Raw genomic sequence first — 16,070 nt, 5'->3', positions numbered from 1 at the left:
CATGCCTAAACGTAGTGTTGGAAAAATTGGGGAAATCCTGGAATTAGATCCAGGAAGAGGTCAGCAGTAGTTCCTTCCAGCCCAACAGGCTTCCTGAGGTTTATCCTGAGCTGTCACTGGCGCTTCCGCTGCTACTCCTAAAATCCTGCTCAACAAAGGAGCTCAGGAGTGGCTGAGAACAGTATCGCAGCTCCCTATGGGTGGACTGGGGGTGGAGAGCAGCAGCATGCTGAAGGTTTTATAACTGTTTGCTCTGAATACACATTTGAATTCAGTTATATTTGCAAGTTAAAACACACAAAGCACTGCTTTGATGGAGAGATGGAATCAGAGAGCCTGAGCTTTCTTGAAAAATCCAACTTCAGAAACATTGAACTGTGATGCACCAATTTATTCGCTGGTCAATTTATCAGTGCCTAGTTTCTTAATTTCGGGAGATCGATGATTGGCCGATACTTAGACATTAAGTCAATCTTATCCCTGATCTTATCTGCTTCGGCAAAGGTCTAAAAATCAACCACTGTCCTCTTCTGCTCTCCTGTGAGAGAGCTTTGACTGGATGTTCAGTTAACAATAGTCACCCCACTGTTGCCAACTCAGGAACTTCATTGCTATATTTAGCAACATTTTAGACCAAAAAAATGGTACCTGCCAAGATCAGAATTGACAGGCCAGGCTTTTATAAAGATCGGTAATCGGCGAATGCAATGGAAACTCTTTTTTGCATCATGTGATCAACAACGGGGTGCTACTACTGGCAGAAATGACAGAGAAGACCACAGGAAGTGGTAGGGGATGATGGCGCGGCATGTTATTTAACAAATGTATTCATGTGTGATTTTAATTGCATTTCTTATTTAATGGAAACGCCGCAATTGCGAAATTTTGTTTTGTTGATATCGAAAAATCGGCACTGTTCTGCTTACGTGCAATTTCCTTTCAACACACACTTTAGGACCACTTTGGTTCCTTTGCTGCACACACACACGCACCTTAAAGTCAGTGATTTGCAGATTTCTACTTCAGACTGGGTTTTAATTGTTGCTCAACTGATTCTCATCTCCTTCTACTATAAATAAGACTTCATCCTATTGGGCAAAGGGGGTTTTGGGGGGGGCATCCCAGCTACAGAGCAGGAGAAGCAGTTAGGCCTAAAACATCAGATGCTTTCATACTTTCAGCCTCCATGGAGGAAGAGGAGTGACTGTGAAGCTGGGCTGATTGCAGCAGATAACAGAGAAGCAGATAGCATTTCATTCAAGAGTCAGATTAGACTGCTCTGTTGTTGCCACAGAGGGCAGAGAATGCCTAGAGGAACGCCACACACACACACGCACGCACACACACACACACCACTCTGATCCCACCTTCCTTCACCACTGACGGAGTGTGTGCGAACAAACCCGTCATTCCTCTGACCATCCATTTAGCAGCCACATTTCAAATCAGAATTCATTATCTCTATTTCAAAAACTATATCTAATTTTAAAGAATGAACGTGTCTTTGTAATTCCAGTAAAATGTAAAAAAAAGTTTTTTAAAATAGTAAACATAGATTATTGCTTGACGCTGCTTCAGAGCTATAGTACGTTCAAGAAGCAGGATATTTAAAGAAGCAAAGGAAGCGGTCAGCCTGCAGCGATTCAAGCCTGGACCAGGAGGAGGGTCATCAGAGTTAACAACACAGCAGCCAAACACATGGTGCAAACGCTAACACAGATATGAAACTTTAAAAATAGCTCACAATACGAGTCATTCATCTAGAAAACACAAGGAGGAAATCAAAAAGATGAAAACTCCCAAGTGTTTTTCTCCATTGATACATCCAAACTACATAACTGCAGTTTCAAGTAAGATAGCAACTTAATGGTTTTTAATTTGCTTCCTTTAAATAGACTAATCCTGCATGGAATCAAATCTGAGTTCAAAGCAATTATCAATTGATCAGGCATAACATTATGACCAGGTCTAGTTAAGCAGCAAATGAACATTTTCTCCTCTAGCATCTTAGGAGCTGCAGATCCAGGTCTGCATTGGTCAGGAACCCATAGAAAGGTGCTGTGGTAACATAGCAACAAGATCATGAGAAGAGCTGGACAGTAAAACAAAAATATATATTGTGATGGACACGTGATCAATATCAATTGATAATACATCCGATAGAATATTCAATCATTTCTCTGAATTCCGATCCAGAACCACACAGCATTCTGGGGGATGTGAGCACAGGAAAGACATTATCCACTCAACCTCTCACTGGGAGCAAAAGAAGGCCTGAGGCATCAATTAACTCATTCACTCTTTGGTTACCTAGCAACAACCTGTTGAGTAACTTGCGCAGCAGCAGTTTCAGGTTTCTTCACCGTGCTTCATAACTGCTTAAAAACAAGCAAGGATGTGACGTGAAAACGGAGGATAAAACAAGAAAGGACATGTGACCAGTTTGGAAGTATTTTAGATATTTAATACAAAAAACTAATCAATAGCTATATGGAACTTTGATATTATTTGTGAAAGCTGGGGTCCAGACTAACAGAGGAGCCACTTTAGCTGAAGGAAATGCTGTAAATTGAGAAAAAGTAAATGAAGAGTGTGTTGCGCTGATTTGCCAGTGTGACTGTGACTTAGATCAGTCAGATGGAAACCATTTTTGCCGACAGCTGCGGTCTCTCCCCTGGCACAGAGCAGAAAGGCTTCAGGAGTGCTCAGGGTTGAACAACAGTGAGCTCCCTTTATTCCATTTCACTGGAGTGTGTGGGATGTGGAGGGTCCACCCAGTGGCCTACACGCCCCACACCTTTAAACCCCGTCTCAGTGGTTCCCACCCACACCTGATGCCTCATTACATGTGGGCGTGACATACTGACCATCATGTTCATGGTAAGACTGTAAAGATACACTGTTTTCACTTCCAATACCAATTTCTGAGGTTTACTACAGAAAAACAAAGCTGAATTGACTTAAGATGTTTCGTTTTTTAAGAAACACAGACATAAGTATAGTGAATTACATATTTATTTTATAAAGCTGAACCAGTACATCACTTTTACATCCACCTATATCTTCATAAACTTCAAACATGTAAAAACAACTTTCATTTGTTCAGTCAGTTCAATTAGGAATAGAACAGTCAATGGGAAAAAATAAATAAACTGACAAAAACAACAGGTCGACTGGCTTGTCAAACGTAAAAATAAACTTTCAAATGGTTCAGAAGGTATAATTAGGAATTTTGAACATAATGTAAAATAGTAAAGCATGACATCACTCAGAGCACAAAGTATAGAATTGTCATCAATACCCAATCCAGAATTATCATCATGGATTGATACAGATATTAATATTGGATTAGTGAATCTCTAATTTAAGAAAGGTCATTAAAATGTGTAGCTTGACTGGTGTAGATTTGAGTCCAAATGTGGCCTTAGCTACATGGACACACTGATATTAGCATGTTCCTTTTTCATTATTATTTATTCATATAGAAAATCTAATTTTTGTTGCAACGGCAGTTAAGGAGTTTTTATGAAGTCACATTTTAGACTGAATTTCAGTCTCTCTTTTCTGAAAATGTGAATGAGGGCAGATTCAATCATAACCCATAACTATTGGTGGCACAGAAAATAAATCAGAATCAGAATATACTTTACTGATTCTCAAAGGGAAATTGGTTATCTGTGGGCAGGCTACTACTCCCTTCCAAAGTATATAGCAAATATAAGTAATTTGTGATGTAAATAAGATATTTACATCACAAATAATGATGTAAAATTTATAACACAAGTGTGAAATTGCAAGTAATTTAAATATAAAAGTATATATACAAATAAAAAATATAAATATAAATGTAAAATAAAATAGACTGAAATAAGTATGTACATCAAAATAAGAAGCAAGAAAATGCATATGCAAGGATGCAACATGATGACAGCTAATATGCTAGTTATTTTACTTTTAACTAAAGCTGCATATTGCTAAACTATCTGAACTGACAGAGATCAACACTGATTTTAATCAATACTTTCATTCTTTCCCATCACTCCATGAGCTGTAGTATCTGGTTCATCAAGATCTACATCAGGTGTGAGAGCCAAGCACACATTTGAAGATTTGCTCACATAAAATATTTCAAGTTGAAAAAACTAAATGAAACCAACTTGTTGAGTGGGTTGTTCCCTGCAAATCCTGAGCTCCTCATCAATATCACATGAAACTGTGAAGGCGGTTTCATGCCTTCACATTTCTGACTGTAGTTCAGAGATGTGAACTACCTTTTCCACCTCATTAAACCACAAACACTGCTGTAGAGTTTGTTAGTTTGATCCTTCCTGTCTGAATACAGAGAACGCAGTGATTAGCTTAAATTGTTAACTTCAAACAGCACCACACTAGTTTTACAACTTCCAATGAGAACTTCTTCAACTCTGGCTCAACGTCTGATGGAAACATTTAGCTGATGTCAGAAAGATAAATGTTTTTAACTTTCTGACATCTAGTTAAGAACAGATTAACTTAAAATGTTAATCTGTTCCTGTTTAGTTCAAAACTTTTATGAAAACATGTTTCGGTTTTTTTCAGTGTAAGCAGAACTTAGCATTAGTTCTTCTGAAGGTTGTTTTAGCACAGTGCTGCCCTGAAGACACAACTTTTCTCATCTATTATAATGGAATGATTGTTAACCATCCACATCACAACTGGACCGTTCTTTCACCAGATACCTCTGACATGCAGGCATGCTGTTCTTCACAGGCCTCTAGCACTTTCTGAAGAAACCGAAACAAATGCTACCAACACCCTACAAGGCTGTGGTGGAGGGCGTCTTGCCTCATATGGAGCCCGAGCTGCGATATGGCCGACAGGGGGCGCTGCAGCTGGAAGATATGGTACTGCTAAGGTGGTGTGCCTCTTTCAAAAAACCCTGTTTTACCTGAAGAACATCAGCAAACAAAATATTTATTTAAGGTAATGAAAGACATCTTGTTGGGACAACTGACCTGTTCAATGGCCTGAAAGGTTAGAGGTCGCACAGCGTCCATATTGGCCTGTTAACTGTACTGGGTTTCTTTATGGACTGTCATTTATGTCCAAACACTGGGAGAGGGCAATACGGAACTGAAGTTTTATCACAATATTTTTTATGTGATTTCTCAATTAATAAAATTGTTATTTGCAGCCTTAATATCCTCATACTTTCTATCCCTCTGCCAGACATAAGAACAGATTGAACATGTTGATGTGGTGAACCACAGCTATTGACTGTTCAACTGTGGTTCAATCCGCCTCTGTATCGACCAACAACGTCCACAGGTGGATCGGTCATTTAGAAATGCTTACAGTACACAACCCAACATAGACTGACCCCCTCCCTACAGCTTCCCTCATTCAGGGCTTCAGTAAGCGACACCAAACCAAAACAAAGCAGGCCTACTTCCTGTGACCCTGTGGGTGGCATTTACATCACATTGGCCTAAACAAATTGAATGCATACCCTGAAACCTGCCTTTCATAACTACTGGCCAGAGAAATGCAAGTATCTCCTGAACAACAAGAAGCCCAATTGATTTTTCTCCAAAGTTGGGACTGACTTGAAATATGTGCACTGGTAACGGTTTTCCTTGGTTTATTTTTAGCTGAACACGTGTGGTGTGTGATTTTTTTTTTCTTCCGAGCCACAACTGAACAATGACAAACTAGGTAGTAGTGTAAAGTAGAGCACACACCCCCTCAGAACTGACGGTGACCTTTTACATCTATACCAGTCATCTGCTGTAGAGTTAAATCAATAGTTTTGTTAGAGCAGGGAAACAGTTCACTAACTGCCGACGGAATCCAGTGTAAACTTTAGATATGGTGAAATGTGATTTTAATTAAATGTTTTTGTGACAAGAGAAGATGGTAAATACTGTATAGGGCTGTTCCTGTTTACTCAGCTTGGTGAAGCTGGAGGCAGGTTGGGCTGAACTGGGATGGACCTTCGTTAGGCAACACCTGAGTCGGTGGAGCATTAGACGAGGTGCATTAGACAGAACCACACAGCCGTTCGGATCCAGGTGAAGCAGAACCGAGGAGGTGCAATAGTGTGCCGTTTATGGGATTAAACCCAAGTTCTCAATTATTTTCTGTCATTTTATTGTTTGAAGTCGTGAAATAGTTCCCAGGTTCAGTTTATTAACTCAGTTTGTGACATGTAATACAGACTGCTCTGATTCTCAAAAGAGGAAAAAGTGTAAATGATTCACTGGGTCGTTGATTTTCTACTACAGCATATGTGGGGCAGTGTAAATAGAAGAAAAGAGTAAATATTCACCAAAAAACATAAAAATTTCTGAGCTTCAGAAGCCAAATAACTGCTAGAAAGAAAAAAATCTGAAATTTTGAAGATCTCAGAAATTTTCTAAATAAATAAATAAATAAAACACACAAGGAAATCTCAGAGTTTGAAAACTTGAAAATTTGCCAAATAAAACTCAGAAATAGTTATTAATCTCTGAATTTTTTTTTAGATAAAACTTTGAAATTTGAGTTTCAAAAGCGGAGAATTTTCAACTTTTGAGTCTCAAAAATTGAAAACTTTTTGCAAACGGCAGAGAAAGGAGATACATTTATAAAGAGGGAGCAACACTGATTCTTCTTCTGTGGCCAAATCACTGACTCCCAGCACAAACAAAGCCAGCTGTCTAATGAATTTGCCTCCTGATGTTTGGACCTCAGCCCAAGTGTCAAGTCATGAAAACTACCGCTGTGGTGAGCCTCACACACAAATAACCTACAGCAGAAAGCATGATGCAACGAAGCATGCATGTAGAGGAGGAAACAACGCAGGAAGGATCCAAAAGAAGGTGAAGACAGCAGACAGAGACAAGAGGAAGGGCATGGAAGGATGTTTCACAACGTGAGATGATTTATGATATTTTTGAATTATAGCCCTTACAAACTTTTATTTGTACAGGAATTACGCTGAACTTCAATGCTGAGAACCACCAGAGCTTAGACAAGTCTACATTTTTATCATATCTTGTGTGGAATAGATTAGAAACAACAACGGCGAAACTGATGTTAACCTGTCACAACAAGCAATAAAAAACTAAAAGGAGTTCGAGAACTTTTATTCTGATTTGATTAATAGCTTTGGAATAGAAATTCTGTTTACAGACATGTCATAATCCATTTCATTTTAGGTTTTGGTTGTGTGTGGGATTTTATTTCTACGTTGTTTTTGGTCATTTAGTTGAGGTAATTTGGAGATATTTAAAATATCTTCCAGATCCAGTGTCAAGTGTTCTTTACAAAATTATAGTTTATTTATCTACGAGAGCAAACTTGCATATTGTGCCATTTTCACTATGTCACTTGAAACTGGTCTGAAAACATTATATTTATCACAATTATTCCTGGGACAATTTATCATCCAGCAAAATGTGTTATCACGACAGGCCTGTGTGTAGATGTATAGTGTTAAAATAATATATAAAGAAAGATTAAAACTAACCAATAATAATAATAATAATAACATACTGTACAAGACAGTAGCATAAAAATAATGTGCAGTAATTAGAAATATGAATACTGGACTCAGTTGGATAAGGGATGTGAAACTGAATAAAATGATTTTTTTGAAAAATCTAGATAATATGCATATAAAATTAACTTTAAAAAAGGCATATTCTACCACAGCCACTCAAAGCTCACATGCTTATGATGCAAACAAGCTGACGGTGACTAAACCTAGTATTTTATGTTTTCATGATTTAATAACGGCAGACTGCTTGTCATAATGAGGCCACAGCCACTTGAAGACAACTGCCTGTGATTCATTTGTCTCCACAGTGGGAGTCGCAGTTCACTTAATGACTACAGACATGGAGGACGAGGCTCCCTCTCTACAGGGCTCCATTGTTTGGCAAACGGTGACGAAGCAGTTCTGCAGGTTTCCACCTTCACCTCTCCTCCCGCCTCGACAGCGGAAACTCTGCTTGAGCATGCTCCGTCCCTAAATGCCACACTTCCTAGTTGTGGAAAGCTCCATTCATTCATTCAGTCAGTCTCACGCACGTGGACTAAGGTCGCTTTACAGCTCGCTATCAGACAAACAGAACTACCCGATCGGTGACCTGGGAGGGCACCTGCTGCGACTGGCCACACAAAACATCTGCAGAAGCTTCTCTAATCTAACCTGTAGTTCCTCCTAGAAAGTGAAGCAGTTCTCTGCTCCAGTTCTGAAAAGTAAAATCCACTTCAGCTGAACTATAAACTATATCAGAAATGCAGATTTCTCCCAAAGCATAAGCACTCTAATCTGCCATTATGACTCCCAGGCCAGCAGGGGGCGCACTCCAAAGGGATACAGGCATCGACAATTCACATTTTTTGTCATTACATTTATGAACAATGGGTCTTGATTAAAATTTTCATCAATGTTTATAATTTGCTACAAATGTAGATATCATAAGCATTTAAAAACTAATAAATGGAACATTTGTCATGTACGCTCACAATGTTTCTGGTTCATCATTACTTATGTTTGTGTAAAACTTTTTTTTTTAACTTTTTACAGTTTGGTATGAGACATAATCTGTGGGGAAAATAAAATGGATCAAGCTCCTCCGCCTTCTCTCAGTGCTAACTAGAAACAGCCAATCAGAGCCAGGAGGTGAGTCTTAGTGCTGTCAATAACTCTCCATGTGATGCTGCTTATCCTCCCCCCTCTTGAATATCTTGAATGCTAAAGCTAGTTAGCATGCCCACCAACTACGGTTTTCCTGTAGCGATAAGTTGTTTCGTCATCTTTAGTACTTTGAGCAGCAAGAACTAGAGGTTGATTGACGGCGCCAAGACCATCCTCCTGGCTTTGATTGGTTGTTTTTTACAATTTTAACAAATATGTAAAAGACGTTTTTTATAAAAGGTACAATATACATAGAGCTGTAATTTTTTCAGTCAATAAGCGTTCTGTTCTCTTTAGTTTTTCATTGCCATTAGCAACAGAGCTGGGCATAATTGTTGAGGTTTTAGGCAGGAAAAAAAAATAACTCAGATTTTCCAGAAGATTAATGGAAATTTTAAATCAACTATTTAATGTCTCCCACCACCTAAATATAAATGTAAACAGTCAACGGAGTGGATGTGTGAGCACACGCTTACTTCACTGCACAAGGTCTACCTTTCATCAAAAACATTTCAGAAATTCCCTTTTATATTGAAAATACTGTAAGCAGAACAAGCTTTTGTTTCGTGGCAGAATTTTTTTTCTGTGAAAACAGTAACAAACATCACCTTTGGACTACATATGACTGACATTTATTCTAACCACTGAGACGCATAAAATCTCATCAGAAATCTTGTTTGCTAAACATCATACAGATCTGAAACTTTTTAATTATTTGAAAGTTTCTATACTCCCTTTTCAGGTTCAATCCTTTGCTTTCACATCAAATTTGTTGAATAACTTTGAACCTATTAAATCAGCGTGTTCTTTTACAGTCTACATATTGATCCTACATCAGCTGAAACTCATCAGGAGGGGAGTAAACTTTAAGAAGCCAGCATGTTTCTGATTTCTGATCAGGCAGACCGAGGCAGCTCTCACCAGCCTTCATCAACATAACTTTACCACAGCAACATGGAACCAGAAAATATGGTACCAAAATAAACAATGGTATTCTGTTAAAGTTAACACATTTAATTTCATCCAATTGCAGAAATGAACAATATCCGTCTCAGTTGGTTTGTGCTGCTAAAATATCAGGTCCATCTGAACAGGTGCCCCCCCACTGGTTTTTAATAACTCCTCTATAAATTCATAGCAATATGAGCTCTTTCTACTAAAATTCAGGGAATTATTCATGTTTACACAGAACCTCAATTCAATGAAATAAAACTATCAGCTTGACCAGAAATAGTGGCCCATAGCTAAATCTGCTTAGGGCCCCAAATAATCTACAGTCGGCTCTGAAGTAACAGTGTAGGAACCTATAAAGCAGATTAGGCCTGTTGCAATAAGTAATAAATCAATCAATCACATGATAAATTAAAACAAGCCCAATAATTTCCATTTACGTGATTTATTGTTTTCCTCTCTCACTTTTTCTACCAAAAACTGCATGACAGTCTGGTGCTTTGGTCTCAACTAACACTTTTTTTTAAAGGAATTCATAATTCATTTTATTTGTTTCTGTTTTATTTATTTTGGATATTTAAAATGTCTTCCAGTTCCGGTGTTAAATGTTAAATAGAATCGAAAGTTTATTCATCTTTATGTTCTTGCATTATTATACCATTACCACAATATTACTTAAAAATGGTCTCGAAATGACATCATTTATCGCAATAACTTCTTTCACAATATCATCCAGCAAAATGTGTCATCACAGGTTTAGAACAACTTTAAATGGTGAAAGACAGGAACTAAGCAACTATTAAATACCTACATCAAACTAGGAATCGCTTTTTACTTTAATAAAATACCTTTTCAATGTAACGTAATGTTAAAAGGCATGTAAAAGAAGAAATTGCTATGACATTAAATGATGATTTCAGCGGGACGGCACACTAGCAGAGTGAGTTCAGGGAGACAGGTCTGTCCACGGCCTGTCCTGAGCTCCCATAATCAGCTTACCAGGTTGAACACGGTCTCCACGATGTCTCGGTTGGAAACTTCTCCAACTTCCACCAGGCCAGCCAGCACGGCGAACTTCATCCTGATCCCCCTGATGGGGACCGCGGGGTTGAGCTGCATGGCGCCCGCTCGTCCGTCCTTTCCATCACCTGGCTCCGCTGACTCTGCGCTAGCCATTTGCTAAGGAAGGACGGGACAGGTAGCGTTCACAGGTAAGGCACCTGTTCACCTCCAATGGCGAGGGAGCAGCCGACGTCGAGGGGGTTGGGGTATTGCGGTTCTACTGTCTCCCCCTTCAGATGAGTTGTGATCGGTCTAGAGACACATACTCAGAGCTCTTTTCTTCCCATTTAAAGTAGTTTTTTGAGGGACGCTGTAAAGAGGGAGCAATGGGGGAATGTGGTGCTGGTCGGAAATGTCACCGCTCCTCCACTCTGTCCTGCTCGCTCCGTAACTTGATACCCCCACGGATTAATTGATGCGATTAAAGCCGTGAAGAAAGCACACACCGCAGGCAGCGAGCAGCCAGCCAGCCGTCCTCCCGCTCCACCAGCTCTCTCCTCTGGACACAGTCACTTTAATTTCTCCCCTTCAGCTGTGGAAGTTGCTGCTGTCTCCGAGTGCACTCACTTGACACTCACAACCGAAAACTCCCAACAAAGGAGGGGAGAAGTCCTATGTCCGGCTCCGAAGAAGCGGGTAGCAGACGGATGTGTGCTCGGCGCTGCCCGGGAAGCTCCGGAGACTCGGTTAAATGACAAGGTTGAGCCAGCTGCGCTGGGTTTGCTTCCTGATCTGCCCCGGTAGCTTCAGTTCGTCACCGCCATGACAGTGGAACCCTAGAATGAACGGCGCATGCGCTATACAGACCAACGTCTATTCAGCTCTGAGGCAGGTGAGCCGCTCAGGTGGCTTCTCAGAATGCTGCAGTTCAATTAATATTCGCTCATTTCTTGGCATTCTCACTCCTAGCCTCAGCCTCTGCTCAGGATCATTTGAGAAACAATCAACAAAACCAGAACTGTTTTCTCTGTCCACCTGATAAGCAAGCAAATTGCTGGTGGTTCTGTATAGTTATACGACCTTGACAAAACTGGTCGATCTCAATAAATCTGGCTTTATATCAGTAATTCAAATTTTAAAAAAATAAACCCATAAAATACAAAAAGTCAGTAAACACAGACTGATATATTCCAAACATTAATTTTGATGATTATATCTTATTGATAATAAAGATCTAAACTTCATTTTCTCAGAAAATTTTAATTGAATATCAGGGGGGGAAAATATTTTTTTTAACAGAAAAAGCTTCAAGGCTGGAGTAATTCTTTACTAGTGGAAAGTCCACAAAATGCAGTTAAAAAGCCTTCAGCTGACCCAATACACTGCCACCTGAGTTCTGATGAAAATGAAAATCAGAGATCATATTTTGCCCATTTTTGTATTTGGCTTCTCTTCTCTTCACTTCATTTCTCATTCATAAAGCTCTTAATAATTAACTCCTTCATCCATCAGAGATCCCATTGGTCCAAATAAGCCTGCAGTACCAGACTTCAGGGTTTCTACTGAGGTTCTGACAGAAAAACAGTGAGGCAGATCTTTTAGTTCTCAGGCTCCTCTCATGTGGAACCACCTCCCAGTAGACAGGGTGTCCAAGATAGACACCCTGTCTACTTTCTAGACTAGGTTTAACACTTTCCTCTTTGATCAAGCTGATAGTTAGACTGAGTTAGATTATCCTGAGCTATCGCTGTAGTTATGCTGCTAGGCCAGTTTAGCGTCTGTTGCCAACAACTTAAAGCATATCCTTCTACAGATGACACTTGGCCATGACTTCCAGTTTCTTCCCTGTCCCTCTCCTGGACAAACCTTATTGGTTGAGCTCTATTTGCTGCAAACTCTTTCTCTTTCATCCTACAGCCTTTAAACTGATTCAGAGTTTATCTATATGTCTGTGTTTCTAAGCCGCTACTCCATGCTGTTAACTTATTACTTGTTTGTTAACATATTTTCATCTAAAATAGAGCACACTTGCCCCATTCCTGATACGCCATAATAAAACATTAGCAACAGTCTTTTTTTTTTGTCTTATTCTAGTCATTCTTAAACATATGAAAGACAAAAAAAAACACGCCATTCAAGTAAGTAATGTCCGTAAAAGAGTAATAATAATTTTTAAAAAATGTACCGATCACTTTTAAAATGCTACCAATGGCATGTCCAACTGCATTTAATTCTCATTCGCTTCAAATCCACACTGTCCAGACTGGACTCCTGCCAGTCTATATTTGTATTCCAATTACACTGAGAAATGTTGACTCTTATACTTTTTGCCCACACACTTTGCTGCTTCTTTTCATCCGTTTTGCTCAGATTGAATTGGGTAATAAAGCTTTAGTTCATTCTGCTCCCTCTTCTTGAAAGTTGCCACAAGAAACTTTGAGATTGACTGAATTCCTCTTGTTTAGTGCTTTTACATCCAAACTAAAAGTTCTTGAGACAAATTCAATAACAATGTTTTTGATAGCTTGACATTTTATTTCAACTGCGTAATTTATTTTGTGTCGTTGCTGCCTAACAGCCAGGACTACCTTGAAAAAAAGGATTTTAATCTCAATGGGGTTTTCTCCTGGTATAATAAAAAAGAAAAAAAAAATCTCCACATCAGCAAAAACTCTTGTGGCCCCAAAAAATGAAACAAAAAAAAAGAAACAATCACATTTAAATGAGCAATCTGGACATTTGTGCATCCACTTGTGCAAAACAAAAGTCTCAAAGTTGATGTTGATCTGCAGGATGAATCCGCACTCTGCTGCCATACTGGAGACCGGAATTACAAACTCCACCTCAGTCAGAGTTTTGAAATCGGGGAAAAATTTTCCATCTGAAGTGATCAGTAGCAAGCATGACTCTGCGAATGAGGGGAAGTGGGAGGAAATCCTACAGAATGTGCTCCAAAGCTTCCTGTCCATAACTGTTCAATGTGCTGTCAGCTCCCCAAATTTCTTTATGGATTGATCAAGTCCAATTTAGGTGAAGAAAAACTCAAAAGAAAAAAGTCTCAACTTTGAAAACATGTTTTGGTTCATTTTTGGACCATGTTTTTTGTATTTAGCTAAGTTAATTAAAGTAGATTTTACTGATTTTGAGTAAATGTCACTGAAATGCAAAAATAACGGTTATTAAAAAGATGAATACACTTTATTGCATCAAAGGTTTTCCTTTAAAAGAATATTTACATTTCTTTGTAAATAAAACAAAAAAAGTTTCTATCTATATCAATTACTGGTGCTAGCAGGCCAGATTTGTGTCATTATCTACATTTCCATTAACCACGCCATCGTGCAATGCAGATGAAAGCACCAAACATTAATTCGTTCGAAGAGAACAAGAAACAGCTTTGTGGTTTAAAGAAATTTAAAAAAACAGAAAATGTTTTGTTTCCACAACAGCACAAGGAGAAATGTCTCCATCCAGAGGCTCTGCAGACTAGACATTGATGCAAAGTGACAGCTCTGCTTTGCTTGCCTTTTCATATCACCTCCATCACCATAACCCCCTGACACGTGAGATATTTGCAGAGCCGATTTGACAAGGGGTCCCACTTTCATCCAACTCTGTGATTGCATCATGAACGGATCCTAATTGCGCTCGGTCGGAGCTGTGGTAATAAATGCTCTAAATCCATCTTCCCCTGTGTCAGTCTGCTCCGCTGACTTCACATTCACCCTGCAGTGGGGACGAAGAGGCTGGAAGCGTTTCCACAGAGCCAGCTGATGTCACTGCTGGCGCTGACCTCCCTGTTCACCAGAGCCGTTCCCACGGGGACTCTGGGAGCCATGGAAGCCCTCAGCAGCACCCACTGGGGACAGGCCTCACTTTTTGATTTAATGTTCTCACATCAGCTGACTGGCTCCAATAGCATGTTATTAGTGGGGCATTATTATGTTAAATTTACTTCTTTTTTTTCTTCTTTTTTCACTTTTACATCGTATTATGTTTCCCCCTCATCAAAGACACACATGTAGTGTTGCTTTGATTATTTCATGCATGAGAAATCCTTTAATCTCCGTGGCAACCATTCAGCTGTGCAAAACGCCTGGCTGGACCTAGCCCAGCCTTCGGCTTGCTACTCCTCTTCTGAACTGCAGTTTCCGAGCTTCAGAGAGTTTCTGCCTCACAGAGAACCACTCCCCCGTGACTCCCACACTCAGCTCCTTCAGACTAGCCAGCAGCAATTAGCCAACACCTTGTGGAACTGTGAGCTACTTCTCAGTGCAACCCTGATAAACACATTGTTAAAGGGTTAATAGGATCTATGTTGTGATGACTTCCTGAGAGTAGAGTTTCAGAAAAAGCAAGAGTTCTTAAAGGCATTAAATTACAAAGTCAAATTTCATTTATAGGTCATATTTAATATAGATAGCATTTTTCTAACAACTGAAGGCAGTATCGTTTATTGACACTGTGTGCCTGGAAAACACATAATACTGGCCCTTTAAAGCCTCTTTAAAATAGAAATGTACAATATCAACTTTAAATATTTCAAAAAGCAGAAAAAAAATTTGTGACCTCTCAGGCCATAGAACACACTAAGAACAAAACCAGAACTCACTCTTTACATTAAACCATCACTGGGTTAGATACATGTTATCAGGGGCCCATTGGACAACCTTTTGCCTTCAGACCCACCAAAGTTCCTGGTAGATTCAACAACTCATTCTCATCTTGTTGTGATTCAGAAACCAGGTTGAGATTATTGGAGTGTTGTGATGTACAATAAAGACATAAGGTGGGTGGCATGGTCAGTATCAACACTGTGTGGCCTTTAAACACGGCCTGGTCAGTACAAAGACCAGTGGGGAGAAACTATCTTCCAGCCCATTGCACCTCGAGTCTGATGCAACACAGAATGGATCCAAGCTGTTGATTTTTCTACCTTACCATGAAATATTTCAACTGAACTCAGACCTCATTTTAGCAAGCAGTTATTTGAGCTATTGTTGGTATTTCTATAATTTTATCTTTGCTACATCTTCTAAACCAATCAGAGCTGGTAAAAACCAAACATCACAGAGCTAAGGAAGGTACATGTGTTTTATTTGTTCATATTTTACAGGATTGCTTGTTTTTACTTGCATTTCCTTCATTAGTTGGCATTGGTAGCTGGAGGGATTATACTAACAGACAACATTCCTAGCAGGGTCACCGTAGGTGGAGACAGTCAACATGCCTGTTTGACCTGTTAATGCAAAGAAACTAGTTACACCTGTTCAAAGCTTGTGATATTGCCATGTCTGACGATAACTATTACTTTAATCACTTTTACTCCCAATATTTTGAAAGAAAAATTATTTTGCATGTTTTAGGTCAAAAGTCGCTGATTAAACATTTTCTGTAGGAATTTTGTGGATCAAATAAATTGCTTATCATATAAAGTTTTATGCTATTTCAG

General features: G+C 39.2%; 1 protein-coding gene across 6 annotated transcripts in view; it reads right to left on the bottom strand.

Annotated features, from left to right (window-relative positions):
- lrba (LPS-responsive vesicle trafficking, beach and anchor containing) overlaps window positions 1-11,467 on the bottom strand; it is a 250,687-nt gene extending 239,220 nt beyond the window's left edge. For 4 of the 6 annotated variants that reach the window (XM_016670293.1, XM_016670296.1, XM_016670294.1 and 1 more), the window contains exon 1: window positions 10,616-11,467. In XM_016670293.1, coding sequence (XP_016525779.1) covers window positions 10,616-10,792 — 177 coding nt within the window. In that variant the 5' untranslated portion in view covers window positions 10,793-11,467. The remainder of the gene's footprint in view (window positions 1-10,615) is intronic. The other 2 variants (XM_007549663.2, XM_016670297.1) reach the window with 1 other exon arrangement.
- Between the last annotated feature and the right edge of the window lie 4,603 nt (window positions 11,468-16,070).

Source organism: Poecilia formosa, unplaced genomic scaffold, assembly GCF_000485575.1.
Source record: "Poecilia formosa unplaced genomic scaffold, Poecilia_formosa-5.1.2 Scaffold32, whole genome shotgun sequence".
Lineage (NCBI taxonomy): Eukaryota > Metazoa > Chordata > Actinopteri > Cyprinodontiformes > Poeciliidae > Poecilia > Poecilia formosa.
The sequence above is the reverse complement of the archived record's forward strand: the minus strand, read 5'-3'. Positions and strand labels throughout refer to the sequence as shown.